We start from the raw sequence: 20,410 nt of genomic DNA, 5'->3' as shown, positions 1-20,410 counted from the left end.
AACTATTTTGGAGCAACATGAGTGGAATTATACTCCAAGCGTGCCATCTGAAAGGTTTAATCAGCAAGGTGACTTTTTTTTTTATTCTGAGTGGTAAAGTTTAAGGTCAACGCAAGCCCAAGATTGTCAAAAGTCGCTTCGAGCAAGGCCATGGAAAGCTTTCCAGTGAGGTTGTTTTGTAGTCCTGAGATGGCAAAAATGGTCAACCAAAACTCAATTCAAAATGAAGATTTTCAAAGAAATTAGTTTTCATCAAACATACATTTTTTTTTTACTGATTGAATTTTACTTTTGGGATAACAAGAGTGTATCAAACTTGATCTAATTTTGTTGAAATGCTGAGTCAGCATTTCAACAAATTGTTCTCCTGTGAGGGGCTCAGGCTTATAGTTCTTCCGTTTGTAGCTTTTTCTTCATCTTCCAGAAAAAAATTTGGCCACGAGCTCTTATAGTTCTTCTGTTTGTCGCTTTTTCTTCATCTACCAGAAAATGTTTTGCCGTGCTTCTCCTCCTTGGGCTTTGAGAAAACCCCCACAAATTATACATTGAAACGTGCGGTTTGGCCGGGGATGGTGTGCTATGACTTTTTTTGCTATTACACCAATCTTTAGCTGAGTAATTCCCCCAAAATGGTGAAAAATGTCTCATAAGGAATGAATGGGAATCTAGGACCGTCTCCCCCAGATTTCCACTTACTTTGAGATGCTAAGTCTTTGGCATTCTTCCACTTACAGACTTCATTTTTTCTTTGAAATGATCACTGATCTTTCAGCTCTTCATAAATGAAACAACTTTTAAGATATCTTTAACAGTTTTTGAGACTTAACTGTTTAAGCAACATAAACTTTCAGGTTTTCACTCAAACCTCAGCTCATAGAGTGCAGAACTTCTTCAGTTAGAGTGGAGGAGCCTTCGGCCGAAAAATATTAACTTTATCAAACAAATCATCATGACTTCCAGAATCTTCACTGGAGAAAAATAAAAAATACATTAAAACGAAATGCAACTTCTCTAGTTATTCATATCCATCAGGAAAATAAATATTCAATATGTTTAAAGAGGAGATATTATTTATGTAGATTTTCAAACATATATATTTAGCACAAGGTCTTCATGACTTACTGAAATAATGAGGTCATCACATAAGGATCTTCTAACCAGTTTATGACACACTGTTTGAGCAGGCCTCAAACACCAAGGTCTGCTCATAACTGTGACCAAACCAGACCTCCAGAGGGAAATTGAAAGGGAGGGGGTTTGTGAGGTGGAAACCCTCCAAAAAACAGCAGCTAATATGAGAATGACGTTGGTTTTCTAAAAGCTTAGAGCATGAAATTAAAGATCTTTTTTTTTTTCGGTATTAATCACATCATGGGGCTCCAAACCAGTGTGTGTGCGTTTGTTGCTGACCGCAATGAGAGGATTGTAAAGTATGAAATCAGAGCACCCTCTGCTGGACAAGTTACAATGTTGCTTTCTGCAACAATCTCTTAATAAGTGCACAGCTACACAAAATGACTGATTGATGTTTGTTTAATTTTTGAATGTGTGTTTGAGAGGTCACAAAGGATCCAGAGAGACGCCAGGGGAGCAGCTGTGGTTTATTTGTGAATTGTTTCAACAACAACAAAAAGAAAACTAACAGTAAGAGCACTGGTGGTGGATGTTGCTCAGGGGGGCATGGTATGAGGTCCCACCTAAAACTGCTGCCTGCCTGAGAGATCAACCTGTTGCTTTTTTTTTTTCTTTTTTTTTTACATCTGTTGTGAAATTTTTTGAACAAACTGACTCAGAATCTGTGTCCACCTCTCTTCCAAAAGGGCTGTGTTGACTTAAAAGTGCTGGTTTATCATGTTTTTACATCCTGGCTGCTGTAATCATTCAATCACACAGTTCAACAACAGGTCTGAAGAGTTTGTTATGTGCAATTAACTTTCCCCCTCAAAAAAAAAGGAAAACAAAAAACAAAACAAAAAAAGGTGCTTCTGGGTGAGAAGCAGTCCTAAAAGGCAAACTGGAAACATGCCCCAAAATCTCCTAAACCATTTGAAAATAATGAACTAAGCAGGAAAAATCACTAGTAGATGACTTTTCCGAAGATACTGTGATCAGGTTGTGGGAATAAACGAGAAAGAGGCTTAAACTTAAAAATAATTTCGAATTTTATCTGAGATGATAGGCTCTGATATGCTGTAGGTAGATGCACCATGATTATATTTTTTTCCATGTCTTGTCCTGTGTTTGCTGCTAAAGAAATCTTCTATCTGGTTTTAAATCTGGATTTACTTTCAATTCAGTGAAAGGCCGTTCAGTTCGTAGTGTAAAAAGGTTCCAATAGTTTTAAAAAGCAGCGCTGCCACAGCGTTGTTGAAAAGCCTCAAGTGGAGCTTATCAAAGGAGATTTCACGAGGGTCAGGCACCTTTTTACCAAGACATACTGTAGGACCCATGCTAGTGCGACACACTCTACATCAAGTTACAGGTGATAAACAACAATACGGTTTCTCCCTTTTCACATCACTGTCTCTTCTGGAGTGAGGAGGTCACAGGAAGCGGATTCCTGCTCCAAACTGGACGCCATCACATATCCTAGAAAAGGAGAGAAGATGAGAAAGGTTTTTAAAATTATATTTTAGGCTTTAATGGCCTCAGTTACACTGAGCCAACCTTGACGTAGTCTAGCCCCTTATTATGCTAATCTTTCAAAAACACTGAGCCATAACAATTACCCAATTTGGTTCCTGAAGCACATTTCTGTCTAAACCCTTCATCTTACAAATTTGAAACTCAAAGTGCATCCTTCATTTCAACAATGGCACAAAGAAAGAAACATTTTACCCATTGAAGAGGCTGCGATACTAACTGGCTAACAGAGAAAATATTTTAATGAGCCCCTTTTTGGAAAAATCCAACAAATCTCCATTAGGCCTTCACAGACTGCGCTTCAGCCTTCTCTTCTCTTTTTCCATCTTTACTTTTCTTATTCAGGTTTTAATTTTGTACGACCTTGTGTGTTTTCTATTTTTGCCTTGTTATTGCCTAAAAAAATAGTGCTTTTGAAAAAATAAATTATTTGTTTGGAATAAAACCATTTTTTGTGATATTTTCTTGAAAAGGGGCATTTTAAAATTGGTGTAGGTGGGGAGTTCTGATTTTTGGAGCCAGCCTCAAGTGGAGACTCCGGGAACTGCAGGTGCTTGTATCTCCCCAGTCGCTTAACTTTTTAACTCTGGAGGTTGCATGATCGGAATAACAAGGCAAAGGGGCAAGGGGCAGATTTGCATCTGGCCTACTTGAACAACAATGACCCTTGAACAGTGCTTTCCACACTCAACTGCTCTACAGAGAACTCTACAGGGTAGTTTGGTCAAAGTAAAAGAGGTAAATAGCCACAGAGACATCAGTAAGAAGCTTGCAATATCTTCTTTTGAGCTCTTGTGTTAGGCTTTAAGCAGTCGACATCCTGGTTTTCACTACCAGAAGTGACCATATTTCTCTGAGTATGTAGATACAGACCTCATTCACAAGCATCCTGCAGTTTTTAGTTGTAGTGTACAAAGCGGCTTACCTGTCTCCATTCTGGACTCCCATGGGCACACAGTAGTTGAGCTCCAGTCTAGCGATGTTGCCGAGTCGCAGCACAATACCCGCCCCGTACGACCAGCGAATACACTCAGCCAGCTTCTGAAGGTGAGCTCGGGGGCCCTCACCTAAAAACCACACAGAGTTACAACCACCTAGAGACGACTGACACACTGAAAGTTTTACTGATTGATCCTTTAAAAGTAACTGAAACTGAACTGTTAGCATGACTGTTTAAAAGATTCAGCAGGTTTTTATTCAGCCTGTGCTGTTCTCAGGTGACCCACCATAGTTGAGGTTGCAGAGGTTTCCTGCATTGAGGAAGAAATGCGTCCTGAAGAGGTCCCCGAAGCCCCCCTTGCCAGGTCTGAAGGGGAGTGGAGTGTAGAGGTGCAGACCACCTGCCCAGTATGCCTCTCCACCCAGATAGTCCCCTGAAAAACACACAAAGCCGGTCAAACCTAGTGAGGCTATCATACGACTTAAATATTTACAATTTTTTAATTTTATTTCAATTCTCTACTTCTTCCTCTAAAATCCACAACACTGCTCCTGTTGTACCTCTGTCTATGTACTACAGTTTTTTCTGGGTAATCTTACACTGACTCAGATGATGAATTAGCAAAGTGAAGCCTAATAAAGACCTACAGGGAGGGACTAACGCTTCCATGCATGCAGTATGTCACCCACCTTCTTAGTTGGGATGATTTAAGATCCGAGTTTGTGTGGCAGCAGGATGAATGAGTGAAATGCATGCGAATGAAGTTTATGAGATGGGTTGAATCATGCTGTAAAACTGAGTCATTTAGGTCTAAAATGTCTAAAGTCATAAGACTTAGAAGTTTTTTTTCAAGTGTCTTGATCAAAAGCAAAAATTATTGGGTTGTTATACTCTTTGTCTAAAAAGATATCAAGGTCAAGATAAAAGGCAGGAGGTGGACACTTTTTGGTTTAACTTAAACTGAAAATGAAGATCTCCCTTCACAATGACTTTTTTTTAATTTTTCACATTCAGGTTTTGTTTCTGACTTTGGTTTTGTTTTGTAATGACAGAAAGAATCATTTTTGTTTGGTTTTTGTGTGAACATTCCTTTTGTTTGTTACCTTCACTCTGTGGCCCGATGCTGTACATCCCAAATCCCCTCACACTAGTGGGGCCTCCAAGGTAGAACCTGCAAATAATGAAAAGACAAAACTTGTATTTTGACATTGAGTCAGCTGATCACATGACATCAGATTTGAGTGGATATAAAATTTCTGAAAGCAATCTCAGTCAGAAAAGCTCCTCTGACCATTTTTCAGTTGACAGCCCTGTGTGAGTGAGGTGTACCTGTCAGCGATGCAGGACGGCTGTCCTCCGATTGGATAAAGCATCCCACCCCACAGAGACGCAGACAAGACCTGAGGAGACACAGGATCATCACTTTATAAACACAGATATAGAGGGAAAGCATTCAGTTTGACAGAACTAACTCATCCAAATTCCATTTTCAATAGGATTTAAAGTTCTGATCTGTCTTGGGGCTGGATCAGCATAGTGGGTGATTTTGTGTTGGTCTGCCAACGTTTTTGGAAATTGTCTAAAGATTACATCTGTTGTGATTTGGGGCAACATAAATAAAGATTGATTGATACAGTGTAGCTTTATCGCTCCCTAGTGGATCAAGGATGTAACTTTCAGAGCACCACTGCACATTTTAAAACTACAAATAAGATCTTCAAGCTTCACTGCAAACACCCTGAGGCTCAATTTACACGCAGAGAGTGTAAGAACAAATATTACACAAACACTTAGCCACAATAAAAGTGGAAGCAAAAGGAGAGTCAGGGACTGTTTTTCTGTCTTACTGAATCCCAGAAGAGTCGTCTGTTAAGCTGCAGCTCAAAGTCCTCCTTCAGAAAGCTGGCGTCACCTCCTGTGTACCCAGCCAGTTCCTGCAGAAACAAACACACACACACCTCAGTGTTATCTTTGTAAGACTGTACAGAGCAGGACAACAAAAGGTAGCCCAGTGAACTAAGTTGACTTAAGAAATGGAAGAATTTGGAAGACACCAAAGGGAGCATAACAATGTACGCCTTGTTTAGTGCTCTTATTGTTCCTAAAATTGCTGAAAATGCTCGAATTGGGAGATTTTTCACCGCTGATGTAATGCATACTCTTAAATACAACTGTTTTTGTTTGTTTACACTGTAACCCCACAGGTTTTACTCGCCCTCACTCACCTGGTTGATCCGCAGTAAGGCACCTCTGCTCGGGAATATCGCCGAATTCCTCGAATCAATCGACACAGTGTGCTGCAAACCAGCATAAGAAGAGTGAGAATAAGTTGATACAGAAGGAGAAACTGAACAAAGAGGCGTGATTTCGCATGGGAATCGAGAGAGTAATGGGTGTTAGAATAAATCTCCTGGTTTTACCGAGAGGGCAGATTTCAGCGAGTGTCCACTCTCCTCTCGCACAGCGAAGGAAGCGCTGCGAGCAAGACAGCCGAGCTCCCTCCAGACACCCTCCCACTTCAGCGTGTGGTTTGTCACCCCCAGAGGAAACTGCAGCAGGAAAAGAAGAGACAAAGATTCTTTCTTTACTTGAATTAAAAAAGATACAATGTTTGTCCTGCAGAAGATTATCTTCTATCCGGCTTACGTTTAGCTCTGCAGACATGCCTCTGTCGGTCTCTTTTAAGGAGCTCCATGGGAACTGTCCGGTGACTTTGTACAGGTTGAGAGTGAGGCTTAAGACAAAGAAGAATCAGACAGAGCAGCATTATTATTTAGTTACCTTATAGACAACTTCCTGAGTTGAAAAGCACCTATTTGTGAGGACACAGACTTAAATTTCATCATGCAAAGAAAAAAAGGACAACAGAGGAAGACAACCTGCAAAGAGACACAACTTAAACTACAAGTTCATGTTTGACTTTCACAGCTTCATGCTCCACCTGTGTTTGTATAGAAAGATCAGCAGCAGTAATTTTTCTGTGGTTAGGCAGTGAGAGAAATGGGTTGATGGTGGTCTGACATACTTGCGTTCAAAGTGTCCAGGCTGGGGTTTGAAGAAGGACAGACCGTATGATGTTTCCTTTGTCCCGTAAGAGAACTGGAAGGTGAGTTTCTCAGCTCTTCCCAACATGTTGGGCAACTTCAGACCAAGTACCTGTTGGGAAAGCAACAAGTTAGCTCTGTGATCATAACTCATTTTCAGAAATAAGCCTTATTTTTACACATCTTGGGGTCCAAACTGCTCCTTTATACAGCTTCATTCTGCAGCTGTTTAATTCCCAATGTGTGATCATTGATGGGACAGGCACATGATCAAAAAGTATGCCAATCAAACATTTGCTACCAAAATGGGATTTGCTGTTCTCCCTCTGCCTCATTTTTTGAGTTTTGTTCATATTTATGTCTTTCAAAAGCGTTGTTTGGATCCAAATTAAAGATTTTAAACAACAAGAACATAAATTCACACAAAAGAAAAACTGTTAGTTAAGGGAGCAGTGTTTGAACTTCTTTCAGTGAAGTCTGGCAAATTTAAAGAAAGGTATAACTTATTTCAAGTTGAATAGAGAAATTGGTCTTGAACAAAAAGGAACGTCTCTGCAGGGATCTTTTTGTACAGAAACTTAAGTGTACTTCACACCAAGGATTATGCTTAAGTGTTGGAAGATGTCTAAAAGTGTCTCCCCTCTGCACTGTATTTCTGAGCTGATCATACAGATAGAAAGACATCTGACATGAATCATAAATGTTGTTGGTCTTTACTCACCATGCTTCCTTCATTGTTGCCGACCATCGTGTTGTAGCTCCCCGTCAGCCTCTTGATCTCTGTCACTTCAAAAGTTACATCCAAACCGTTTGGCAGAGCATCTTTTCCTGAGGAAACAACAAACCAGGAGTGAGGATGCTTGTTTCAAAAAGCATGTTGTCACAGTCAAAAGCAAGACGTGGGATATTTTACCCTCGGATGTATCGATCAGGACTTCCACCTCCTTAAAGATCCCGAGGCGCAGCAGCTTCTGTCTGGCGACGTGAGCTTTCTTCATCACCTTTAACAAAACAGCAACACAGCTCAACACTCAAAAGCTCTCGTAGGAACATAGAATGTGCTTGACAGTCATGAATACGTACGTCAATCAGGTTTTTGGCGCTGAAAACATCAGAGATCTCATAGCCAAGAAGATCCTCTTTGGTTCTTCCCAGACCCTGAATGTTGACGTGTTGGACGACCACCTGGCAGCAAAGAGATTTAATGTCTACAAACCACAGACCACAACCTATGAAGATTTTTTCCCAGTCTCTAGAATGTTGGATGCCCGCTTTGAGATACATTATCAGAAGAAATGTGTGAAACCTGACACCTCAGTTGTCACAATCTATCTTTACACATGGATTTTACGGGAGTGAAAATAAGTTACTCCACCAATAACTAATCTTGGGGTCTCAAGAAAAAAAAAGTAAGCCCCACATGTGCCACATTTTGAACCACACTAATAAATGCACTTACATCTTTGTTCTCAAGAATCTCCTGCTTGCCTTCCTGCTCCATCTCTGGAGCCTCCACCAAGTCATCAGGGTTCATTCCCAAGTCCCTGCCATGCATCGGGAGAGGATCCAGACTCTGCAACCAGTGATAAGGATAAGAAGAGAGCTTTAAATAACACGCCCCTCAACCACAATCTGATCCACAGAAAAACAATAGATACAGAGCATTTCATGAATCAAGAAGAATTTTGACTTTCTAGTTTTTGAGCTCTCTGGGCCACCGTAGAGATACGGTGTCGCTTCACCTCTGCAATACACCAGCATAATAAAGAGGCATGTATAGATAGCACATAGAGAAGGCTGTAGACATGTGAGAGCAGGGGCAGCACAATCACCGGGTGGGGCTGAGGAGGAGTGTCTAATGCCCCACGACCAGTAAATGTCACTTCGCATTACAAGGTGAGTCACTTCAGAGACCCAAGTTAAGATTGTTAGAACATGTCGTGCATTATTTTTGATTAGCAAAACGCCTTTACATCAAATAATACAACATAAAATAGTAAAAAGTCCTCTAAACATTCACCAAGATAGGTATGAGGAGGTATTTGGACATAAATATGCTTATCTCTAAATTTGAAAATGCCGCCATGCCTTTGCTGGTAGCGTTGTGGGTGTGTAATTTTGAACAGATGTAGTTACATCACGGCCAAACACAGAATTTTCTCATTTTTAATTACATTTAATTTGTCTCTGTTTGTCAATGTTCATTCAGTCTATCAGTATGTAACAGGACATCGAGTACTGACGCTGGTGAGTCTGCAGCACTGACTGACGTTTAACAGGGAGGTCATGGTCAGTAATCCACACAAAGGCCACCAGTGTGGGTGAAAATGAGTTTACCTTAGCATGGACAGTCCCCATGGTCGCTTCTCGCTCCTTAAAACCTCTTCAATCTGGATTAACCACTCTGCACACAAGACAAAACAGGTAAATGACAGCAGCTTCTTTCTTCACTACCAATCCCCCTTCAAGGGAGACGCCATGACAGTTGGCGAGGTCCCGTGCTGCGTTCAGGTATACTTCTAAAAATACGGCAAATCTAAACGCGCTCTTAGGTTTTTATTCCTCAGTACGTGTTTTCTGTATATTGATGCAGTTCTTTATGTTATATGTGAAGATAAACTGTCACATGCTAAGCAAAGTTCGTGCTCAGATGTTAAAACCGGTAAGTCTGAAGCGTACTTCTGCTTTATCCTACGTTTAAGCAAGTTAGAGTCTTGCAGGATAGCGGTTGTTGCTATACCACCCTAATAAGAACGCCTGTAGAAACAAACACAAGTCACGGTTATTTTCTAAACGTTTTTATCAAAATTCGCAAGCAGTAAAATTGATAATTGTTCGCACTAAATGGCAATAACTCAAACAGCTCGGTTAAAACCAAACTTACTAATGTCTTTGAAGGCATCACCCTGACTCCTCAATGTGATAGGACGAAGGAGAATATATTGAGGTGGGCGTGGCAGATTGTGTTCATAGCACAACTTCTCCAACAGATGGTGCTGTTTGTATGATGTAAATTTAATACAAACGATTGTTTAGTTTTCAGTTAGTAAAATTAAAATGCAAACAGTGGAGAGAAAGGGGGCAGCAAACTTGTAGCAGTAGCGTCACCCTGGATAACTTTAGAGCTTAAATTAATTCCTCCAATATTTAATTTAGAACTTTGATCGGTTATTTATTTACCTTTATTTCATCATACATTTTGTTTGCAATCGAAAGTCAAGAAATTTTGTCATGGGTTTGAAAAATATTACAACATGACCAAAGAAGGCACAAATTATAGTAATTTTTTTAAAAAAAGTTTAGCAGTTTTAGGTATCACAACAGAAAGACTGATAAGAGCCTGCTTTTTAAATTTTTTTTTATCCTTTTCAACAAACTGTTAGAGCTTAAAATGCCCAATCTTAGCCTTTATATTGCTGTAATTTAATAATATAGTGCATTAATCAGACAACTTGAAGGTATGGTGTACTGATACATGTAATTTTTCCCATTTATTATTTTTTTCTAAATTGAGTATAAGTGCTGCATGGCTACATATAAATGGTAGTAGGATAAAGGAGCTAATAATTTACAAACAAATGATAATGAAGGAGGATGTACTGATGCCAAATGTTTTGGGAAATAAATTCATCAGATTCAAAGTCTATTTTGCTAGAATTTGTGTAAAGAACAAAACAAAGATTCAGTCAAAGAGGAAATCTTTCTAACGTCTTGAAGTTTCCTCAGAAAGCACCCAAATGAAAACTTTCTCTTGTAATCTGATAAAATTGCACGAACCTGTTCCTCAAAATGCATAGTGAAATTTGGTAAGAAACCACAAGGTGGCAGAATTTCTTAGCCCTGAAAACCAACCAAACTTAAAGTCTGTCCTGATTAAGTGAACAGTCAGTTAGTATTGATGGAGAAACTCTATTTTCTACACTTCCACTGGAGCTGAAGCTCAAGCACCCAACAGGTCTGTTGTCAGTCGATGGACTCGAGTGATAGATTATAGAGTTTTGTGTTTGAAATAACTTCACTATGATTATCTTCTGTGTTTTTGAAGCTGCTCTGAAATTAAGCTTCTGCAGTGACTCAAAATAAAACCTCCTGCTAGTAAATGATCATTATGTAATGTAATTCAACACTTTTACCCTACCCATGATCACCCGATGAAACCATGCTCATGCACTAATGGCATGCTCCTGCAAGGAGCTGGGATTGAACCCACAACCTCTAAAAGGGACAACTTGCTGTTTGACTGAGCCACGGTTAATTACTATTATTTAATGTTGCAACCCAAATCATCAGATGTGAAAATGATATTAGAGTAAATGTTCCCTTCACAACCCCTGCAGTAGATGGCAGTATGCAGCTTTACCCAACATAGAAAAGAAGAGCACAGACAACTAGAAAGACTTGGGAGTCACTTTTTAGAGGAGTTGAATTAACTTCACTAACACAGATGTGTCATGTCACACCTTTTATGCAACGAGGATAACTTCAGCATCATTTTATACAATAAGCATGAAATACCTGTAGTTTTTTTTTTTTTTTTTTTTTTTTAATATGCCATTTGATCCACAGAAGAGACCAGAAAGACACGAGAGACTTTTAATTTATGCTACAAACATTTTACGCCCCCAATGACCCGGATTATAACTGGTAAAAATGTAATATTGCTTAATTGAAGTTTTGAGATCTCTCCAGCCCTGATAACCTCCATCATGAGGCTGAGCAGCTCCTTCATTGAAGACTCTCTACACCTCCTTTCTCTCCTCTACCGGCACAAACAAGCCAATCAGAGCGCCCCTCTCTCTCTCCCTCCACATCTCTCTCTCTCTCTCTCTCCCTCTTCCGGCCGCTGCCGGTCCACCAAAAGCGGTCCACCTCCTCTCCTATCAGACACACACACACATACACACACACACACTCCCTCATACACACACACTTGCAGTCCAAACCCCCAGAAAAGCCCTGCTGAATCCTCACACCGTCTGTCAGCATGGGGAGCGCTTGTTTTTCCCGGGACGTTTGTTTGTTTATCCTCCTCATAAATACTTGCAGGGTGATGGGGGATGTCGGACTCCCAGGTAAGAGCTCCCCTTTCCTCTCCGTGCGTCTGTCTGTCTGTGTGTGTGTTCGGCTTCGTTGTCAGCCGGTAAATGCACTTTTTGTTTGCTCCAGACTCTCCGGCGTGGAGGAGAAAATGATGGAGACCTGATCGGAGGAAACTACACCTGAAACAATTCACAGAGATAACTTAAGATTTTAAAACACCTTTAAGAACATTTTGTTCTCTTAAAACTTGAAATTAAGTCACTTCTGCACACATTCAGTATGACATGTGTGGATTACGTCTTTGTAATGCATAGTAGTGTGAGAAAATAACATAAAATACAGTTGATTGCATTGAAAGAATCTGATTTCCCTGCGCAAAACTGACATTTTTGAGGAATATCTATGATTCATTCATTCGGAAAAGCTTTGTGTGAATTGCGTTTCTCCCTTAGAGTCATGTGTGATGCACAAACTGATCTCCACTCGGTTTCCCCAGCCTCTTAGACTTCACTGCAACTTCTGCTTCCTGCGCGTAAAAGGTCAATTTCACTCGGAAACCGCAGTTTGATCTCAGGGTTAAGCGCTCATTTGCTTTGATTCTGTAGTAAGAGAGAGCTGCTTGTTTTCTTCTTCTTCTTTTTTTTTCTTTCACCCGCCTGGAAAATGGTGCTAATGATTTAGAGAAGGTGGTTTAAAGCGGGAGCACCTTGTCTTTGGTGGCCAGTCCGGGGAGGAGGGGGAGAATTGGAGGCTGTGCGTAAAATGTGGATCGAGGGGGGGGGGGGGGGGTGGCAGGAGGACCCTCAAAGTCCCAGGAGAAACAGGCTGGCAGCAGGGACTCAATATCGACCGTGTTGTAGCAGCAGCAGCAGCACATTGTTCAGCCTCCCACCGCTCAGAGAGGGTGAGGAGTCAATATTGAGACAGTGAGCTCTCATGCAGAGGAGGCTTTGTTAAGAAGCCACGAGGAGCAGCAAATAAGCCCATCTACAGGGAAACATCCAACTCTTAGAGCTTTTTCAAGACCCTAACTTGTTGCTTTTCTGTCTCTGTTTTCGCTTCAGCTCCAGTAAAACACACGCAGACTTTTTTTAACAGCAAAAATATTTATTGTAAATTCCGTTTTATCGTTTATTTATTGCCTTTATGGGGCTGAGCCGGGCGGACAGCCAGACAGAGAGCAGGGGCTGAACCACAGGCAGCTTCCCGCCGGGTTGCCTAACTTACACACACATACACACACACACACACTCACACATACACACACTGTTTATATACTCTGATGAAGGCAGAGGACGGGCAGCTCTCACCGGCTCTGTGGTGATGTAAAGGTCTCCTGAATGCTCCAAATGTTAGAAAACAGGAGATCCAAGATCTGTAATTAGGGCCCCGCCTCCTCAGTGTGTGTGTGTGTGTGTGCTGTGTAATGAGTTAGCCCCCTGCCCTCAGATTTAGGCCCAGGTGTGACCAGCTTGCCTATCAATCAATAGCCTGATCAATAGAGGAGCTGTTAAAACAGCTGTTCTCTGAGCATAGACCTTGACTTTATAGCTTCTTCTAACGGTCCATGATTAATTCCAAACATTTGGCAAGGTCAAGCTGTTAGGTTGTGTTCTTTAAAAAAGTAAATCTGGTTAAATCAAGTGTGTTATGTACACAGCAGTGGAAATATTTGAAAGCAGCAAAAGAAAAAGGATGAGGCTACAGATTTTAAACGCTCTAGGAGTCACAACACAAGGCAAAAAAAACCTAACAGGAACTTCAATTAATGTGTCTTAATCACAGCTGAGTTGAAAGTCTTGAACTGCATTAAACAAACTGAAAAAAAATCTGGATTTTCAGGCCGCAAATCTGATTTTTTTTTTCCCCAGGTAAAATTTCCACATTGAGTCAAGTGTGGAGCTGATGTGAAACTGCCATGCCCTTATTCCTTCTTTGCACTCCCACGTTGCTCCCTGACACGATGTAATACCAGTGTCCCTGAGTGTGATTAAAGACTGGGGAAACACTAGCTGTAAGGGACGTATGTGAACAAGAAGCTTTGGAAAACTAGGGGGCAGACTGTCCTGGATTTTTGCAGAAATGGCTTAAGGGGGCTCGATAGGCAAAAAGTGGGAATTTTGACTATATTTTTCTCAGACTGTACAATCTTCAATAAGTCATTTGCTGTACAAAATGTATGTTTTATGCTCTTTGAAGTTTTCAAATTTGGAATTATAGTTGAATACATTGAATTCCTAAAGAAGCACACCTAAAATACTCACCACACCCATTCTGAGGTGATTCAAAAAATGCTACATCCTCCAAACTTTGCTTGGAGATTTTCAACATCTAGAATGGTGCAACCTGATACTCAGAGATTACTACTGCACAGGCTCCTCAGTTCGTGGCAGGTTGCACAGCTCTGTCAAACACCCTAAAAGTTTCAGTCTGTTCTCTTTTAAAGTTTTAAAGAAATCACGATTCTTAGATAGTTTAACTGCTGAAATGCAGAATTGGAGAAAAATGGACGTAATAAGTTCAGATCTTCCTCAGTCACTTCTGAAGGCTCCTGGCTCATAACAAGGGCCTTCTCATTCTTCTACATTTTTCTTAAAAAAATATGATTTTTTTTAATCCCTTACTCCTTTATCAAGCCATCTTAAGATATTTTAATTTAAACAGGCCACTGTAGCTCATAGTTTCATGTCCAAGACCCACAATTTCAAGAAGGAAACACAAATACTCTGGTGACAATTTCTGATTAAATTACTACAACACAAATACATCAGTGAACACAATACAGGCTACGGTTGAAGCAACACACAGTTTTAATCAGGAAAATTGTTCAATATCAACCAAATTTGAACAGATTTGGCTCAAATTTTTCAGTTTTTTCTTGTGAGGATATATTAAAACTTTTTTGCCCTGATCCTTCAAACCCACCTGGTCTTACAAAGGAGACATTGATTTGTTTATCTTTTTTGTTTCTTCCTTAAAAGCTTGTGTCCTAAAATCCACTCAAGTCTTTAAAACAAAAGCTGGTAGCAAGCCAACTGTGTAATTTAACAAACCCTCTTGGACTCAGGTGTCAATGTGTATTGATTTGTGATGTCTGTGCAGATGCAGATGAGTGCGCCGAGGGTACGGACGACTGCCACATTGACGCTCTCTGCCAGAACACACCCAAATCCTACAACTGCATCTGCAAGCCGGGCTACAAAGGAGATGGCAAGCAGTGCGAGGGTGAGTGACCTTTATCGGACGCCTTTTTTATCAGCTTTCTCTTTGTCTCCTCTGTCTCACCTCTTTAATTGAGTATCAGTGCTGCATGGATACTTGATGATACAAGTGGTATTGCTGGATGTGATTTTCTGTCAAAACTTTTGTGCATCTTCAAAGTCGATCTTTTTACTGCGTGTTTAAAGTGAGAAACACATCACAAACCTTAGAGTGAGTTAAATCAATCTGTGATCAATCTCTTTCTATCAAGCAGAGTCGAGATAAAGACTTGTCCTTTTTTCTTTCACAAATCAAACACTGGCTTCCTACAAGGCCTGTGACATTTGCAGCCTTCTATCCAACATATTCTGGGTTTCTAAGCAGGCACCAGGATAGAGGCATTTTGCAACCCTTTGAGTATGTGTGATATGTGAAAGGAGCACCTGCAGAAAGTGGACAGCATCCTCTCAGGTCTGGAGTTTGATTCCTTGTCAGGGCTCGACATCTTTTGTGCTCTTTGGCATGAAATAATAATATGTCATTTGAGAATATGACTATGGATGGTGCACCTCTACCTACTCTGGTTGTGCAAAAGTGAAGCCAAAACCTACCACAACAGCTGCTGACATCTTGCGCTGGTGATGTGGGTTTTTTTTTTCGAGATGGAGTCTGATCAGTCAGGATCAGCTGGTGGAGCTGTGATAGTGATGTCCCACCCTTTCAATCCACTGTAACACAATTTTGACTGAACCAATGAAATGTCAGAGATCCATTACATCTTTAAGGTCTATCATTTGACTTTAACTGCTTTTAAGCATCAAATAACTTGTAACAATTTCTGTTAAATTTTAGGATAATTTCTTGAAAAGCTGCCCTAGGAATTTAGCTCATGAATACTGGAAATTTTTAGGATTTTGTTACAATCAGCTTAAATGATTTTTCTAAAAAAAAAATTGGATTTCTATTAGAATTCTTTTTTTTTTTCCACCAATCATTGTTTTTGTTGTTCTGTGGCATTTGTAAATGTTGTATCAGGCATTTTTGCATGTATGTTTGCTTATCATTAATATTTATGTCCATATTCATGACAGTTAGACTCAGTTAGGAAAAATCCTGAAAATTCCCTCAAAATCCAGTTGTAATGTCTTTTAGAAATATTGCATTAGACATGTTTGCATGTAGAAAACAAACCAAAATGTTTAATATTAACACATGCATATGACCAGGTAAATGCTGTTAATTAAATTCCCGGAAATTCCTGGTAATTCCCATTAATTTCTGAAAATTCTAACAGAAAGTTTCCAATGTTGAAAATTCCTGTAATTTTGTAACCCCAACAAGAAGTGACTACGTTGATGAAAATCCCCATAGTAACAGTCCCATCTGAGGTGAGCTTTCTAACCTTTACTACAGTGAATTAGAAAGAGAAGCTCCAGACTTTTGGCTTCACTTTTGATGAGCTGCCATAATGTCAGATCGGTTGATGTATTTGTTTCTTGGACTTACAGTCCTCAAAGGCATTGCTCAGTCCAGGCCTGCAAGATTTAATAGTAAGGTCAACAGGGGGCGGGGCTTCAGCCAAATTTCCTCCTGGATGTAGGGTGTCAGCTGTGATCGTCCACTTGTATAAAACTAGGCAGACTCTTGACAGATCTGTGCACAATAACTAGGCTGTGCCGTGATCGTAGATAAGACAGCTGTTAAACAACCCCCACATAAACACACCCTCAAACACACACCCTCCTCCCCCCACAGGTTCTCCTAATTAACGGGGAGGAAGTGGACTGAGCGAGGGTGTTAGGGTGAGACGGGGGCAGCACCTGGCTGTGCGTTCACACCTCCACTCACTTCTGCCTCAAAGCACATCACAGCTGGAGCTCCGTCAGCTGCACACATACCCACCCTCCCCTCCTCCACCTCTTTTTCTCTGCAAGCTCATTCCCATACACACACATACACACACACATGCACGATGTAATCCACTAATCTTTTGCAATGTACCGCACGCTCCACTGCTCATAACAAGACAGATTGCCTTTGTGAAAATGATGCACGCTCTTCTAACATTTCTGAAACCTCGGTGATGATTCTGACAGCTTGGGTCATGTTTTGGTAGTTTTGGCAGTTTTTCTTGTCGGCTATGACAACAAATAAATCACTGAGGTCTGGGATCATGGGGGAGTTATTTAAAAGTCTGACAAGACCAGGAACATGACCTTTAGAGGATAAGACAGGGTGTAAATAACGCCAGATTTCTCAAGACGGTTTTTAAAGACATGGTGGAAATTCATGACAGTGCAGTTTTGGAGATGACTCCAACAAGGGCCATGCTCCGTGAAAGACTTCTCAGCAGAGGTTTTAAGTTTTTATTAAAGAAAACAGGTTGGAATCAGGCAATTTTTTTTCTACAATGCCCAGAATGCATTTCCCCATAGCACTTTCCTCCTTCTGCCCCCGTGACCCAATCACGAATGAGTGGATCAAACCAGTCGAGGAATGGACTTTGCCAAACTGGGCTGCATTGGGATGCAGGTTAACGCAGCAAGAAAGATACTGGTTCATTTCTCCGGTGCCTTTCTGTGTCGTGTTAGTACAACCGACCCGTGCATGGCTGGCTTCCTGCCTCAGCTCAAAACTTGCTTGTCAGGTGGATTGGTCTCTCCGTGTTGCCCATAGATGTGAGTAGTGGGTGAATGCTTGTTTGTCTCCTGTCCAGGTTGTCCTCTGCCTCTGACCCAGTGACGGCCAGGATCGTATCCAGTCTCAGTGACCCCATTTTGGAGACAACAGTATAGATACTGGCTGTTTCTGCATTGATGGAATTTTTTCTTTCAATCAGGGAATAGTTTACACTTCCCCTGTTGGTTCAGCTACATGTACTGACACACACACAGACACACGCACGTGTTATCGCACAGGCAAAATAAGATAGCACCGTGTTACGAGCTTGTGATATGCTTGGCACCAGAGTAATGGGATTGAATTCCATAGGGTTGATGTGCAATGTGGTGGTATGCACTCGGATAAGAGAATAAGGAAATGAACAGCGAGGATGCAAACTCTGAGGAGGAGGTCTCTCCTTCACGTTGCACAAGTTTGTCAACTATTATTACTTGGCAGTGTTTTAAGAGGAAGAAGACAGGCTCTACTTTCTATATTCACTAGTGTGATGCAAACAGACCTCGGTGTTTGAGGTCCATCCCTCCAGTGTGTCATGAACTGGTGGGTAGACCCCTCTGGTTATTTAAAAAAGGAGGAAGAAGAGAAAGAAAATGTTTGTTTTCATAGAGTGTGACTCATGCTTCTTCTTTTGTCTGTGAGACAGAACTGTGATGTGTGTCGCTACAGGATAACGTGAAAGTCACATGAAATGGGACCTGGCTGTTTAGATCGTGGTCGTCCCCGTTATGGATCCGATTCTGTACCACATTTGAAACTGACCTGAATCTGAAACTAAAATGTCAGATTCGTTGAGATTTTCACTTTTATCACCAAGCGAAAAAAATAAGATTCAGGTCACTTTGAACTGCAGTGTGAACACAGCTTTAGATCCATTCAGGGATTAATACAACTAATGAACATGTAGAGGTTTGAAAACACCATGAGATGCCTTTACTGGTGCCTGCTCAGGCACTTTTATTTGTTTTTTCATCAGGCAGAAGTTAGCCCAAAGTTGAATAAAGCCAGCAAACTCTGTTAACACAGTTTAAGGTAGTTTTGACTCTTGATGACGTTCATGGGTTTACACACAAAAACACCTTAGGTGAACTGTATTTTCCAACCAACCCTTCAGACGTCTGAAGGTATTGATTCTGTTATTAAGCAGCTTTGATGTCCTTACTGTTTGCCTTACCACGCTTGATTTATTACACTCGACAAGCGCATACACACTCACACACACAGTCTGAACCCAGCGTCATTAAAACTCCTCTGAGGGGAGACAGAAGACGAACATTTTCAGGAATATGATCTCCGTCCTGTAAAGCTGCTGTGTGTGCAGATTTGTCCTTCCAGCTTCTTCTTTTTTATGACATCACCTCTCTGAGGCCAGCAGAAGAATTATTGAATGTGTGTGAGTGTGTGTGGGAGCTGTGCTCTGCTTGGATGGAGCGTGAGTGTCAACTTTATTACATCACTGTTCCTCATCCAACAATTCAACGCTGTGTGTGTACGTTTTTGTGTGTTTGTGTGTGAGACACCCCTGTCCCCTCTTGACTGTACGCCAAGATCTGTCGACTCCCCCACCAGTGATGAGGCAATGGCCAAATGAAGATGGATGGTGGATGGAAGTTGACCTCTGACCCCTTTGATTAGATATGGGCTCTGTAATTGGCCGGCTGTGTTTTCCATCAACAGGCATTACCAGGCCACTTTGATGGCCAGTGCCATTAGCGGCTGTGCTATTCCTGGAAGCACCTGGAAGCAGCAGAGCGCCTGTGCTCGTTCGCTGCATCCTTCAGGTCTTCTTCTTTATCTTCAGAATTGCTTCATATCAGAGGACAGTTACTCAACACTGGAGGAAAACACGACATGTTGACGAGGAGATACCGGATGAAACTGAGTTTGTCATCAAGTTTTTTGTCCTCTTATTGATCCGCTGCCTCTTATCTCCATCTAAAGCGTCTGAATCGATTCAAAACTCCCTTCATCCGCATTTTAGAGTTTATGTCTTTGAATTCTGTGTAGTATGTTGAGATATGTACGTTTTTCTTCCCCTTTTTAAAAATGTTTTTTGGCAATATGTCCAAAGTCAGCAGTGACGAGAAATGAAAGATGCAGGCTGAAGAGTTCTTTTATCACAATGGCAACACAAACCTTATCAAAGTTCAGGTAATGGTCTAAAAACATTCTGATTTCTGGTTCAGTTTTGTAGACTTTTGGTACAGTAAGACTAAAAAACAAACAATTTCTTTGATTACAGAGTGCAGACCTCCGCCAAGCATATTGTGACAGTCACGCAACACTTAAGTCCTACTTTAATGTTATACTCCCTTTCAGCAGACTGTCTGCTACAATTTGGTGTTAGTTGCAGGTTTGTACGATAATTTGTTACCTGACAGTGTTGAAAATTAGGATGATCCAGTACATATTTCATATTCCAGATCTTAGTATCCAGAATATTACCAGGATCTGGATCATACTTTTACATCTGTCGGAAATTATGGTGACCTTGTCTTGTATTCTTTTGCAAAGCAATCCGACCGTTTATCATGGAGTTATATACACATATGGTAAAAACGGCCCTATCTCACAATGATAAAGAATCCTTTAAAAAAATGCTGGATCCAGACAGTGATCCGAATCACCTCCAAAATTTGATTACTCTCTCGTTATCTCATTTCAAACATTTCCTGAAAATTTCATCAAAATCTGTTCATTAGTTTTTGAGTTAAGTTGTTCACAGACAAACAAACTCCCCAAAACATAACCTCCTTGGCGGGGGTAATGAAACATAAAAAAGAGCTAAGGAAATAAAAAAAGATTTGTAAAAAAAAAATTATAATAATAATTATTTGTGTCTAGGATTAACCCCCTCCAAGCA

General features: G+C 40.8%; 2 protein-coding genes across 3 annotated transcripts in view; one reads left to right on the top strand and one right to left on the bottom strand.

Moving 5' to 3' along the window:
* Nucleotides 1-1,556: 1,556 nt before the first annotated feature.
* Nucleotides 1,557-9,147, bottom strand: samm50l (sorting and assembly machinery component 50 homolog, like). The gene is made up of 15 exons (XM_074698821.1): nucleotides 8,965-9,147; nucleotides 8,087-8,200; nucleotides 7,711-7,812; nucleotides 7,541-7,628; nucleotides 7,349-7,455; nucleotides 6,609-6,739; nucleotides 6,230-6,317; nucleotides 6,004-6,132; nucleotides 5,809-5,880; nucleotides 5,431-5,517; nucleotides 4,913-4,983; nucleotides 4,687-4,754; nucleotides 3,870-4,016; nucleotides 3,569-3,710; nucleotides 1,557-2,589 (listed from the first exon to the last, which is right to left on the bottom strand). Exons 1-15 carry the CDS (start codon nucleotides 8,983-8,985, stop codon nucleotides 2,544-2,546), a joined length of 1,413 nt encoding a protein of 470 aa, XP_074554922.1. The 5' UTR covers nucleotides 8,986-9,147; the 3' UTR covers nucleotides 1,557-2,543.
* Nucleotides 9,148-11,485: 2,338 nt separating this feature from the next.
* scube1 (signal peptide, CUB domain, EGF-like 1) overlaps nucleotides 11,486-20,410 on the top strand; it is a 118,837-nt gene continuing 109,912 nt past the window's right edge. For both annotated transcript variants that reach the window (XM_074698194.1, XM_074698193.1), the window contains exons 1-2: nucleotides 11,486-11,699; nucleotides 14,770-14,892. In XM_074698194.1, coding sequence (XP_074554295.1) covers nucleotides 11,612-11,699; nucleotides 14,770-14,892 — 211 coding nt within the window. In that variant the 5' untranslated portion in view covers nucleotides 11,486-11,611. The remainder of the gene's footprint in view (nucleotides 11,700-14,769; nucleotides 14,893-20,410) is intronic.

This window comes from Halichoeres trimaculatus, unplaced genomic scaffold, assembly GCF_033239565.1.
Source record: "Halichoeres trimaculatus isolate MK-OKI-2021-1 unplaced genomic scaffold, fHalTri1.1 fHalTri1_scaffold_21, whole genome shotgun sequence".
Classification (NCBI taxonomy): domain Eukaryota; kingdom Metazoa; phylum Chordata; class Actinopteri; order Labriformes; family Labridae; genus Halichoeres; species Halichoeres trimaculatus.
This window is presented reverse-complemented; position numbering and strand designations above follow the sequence as displayed.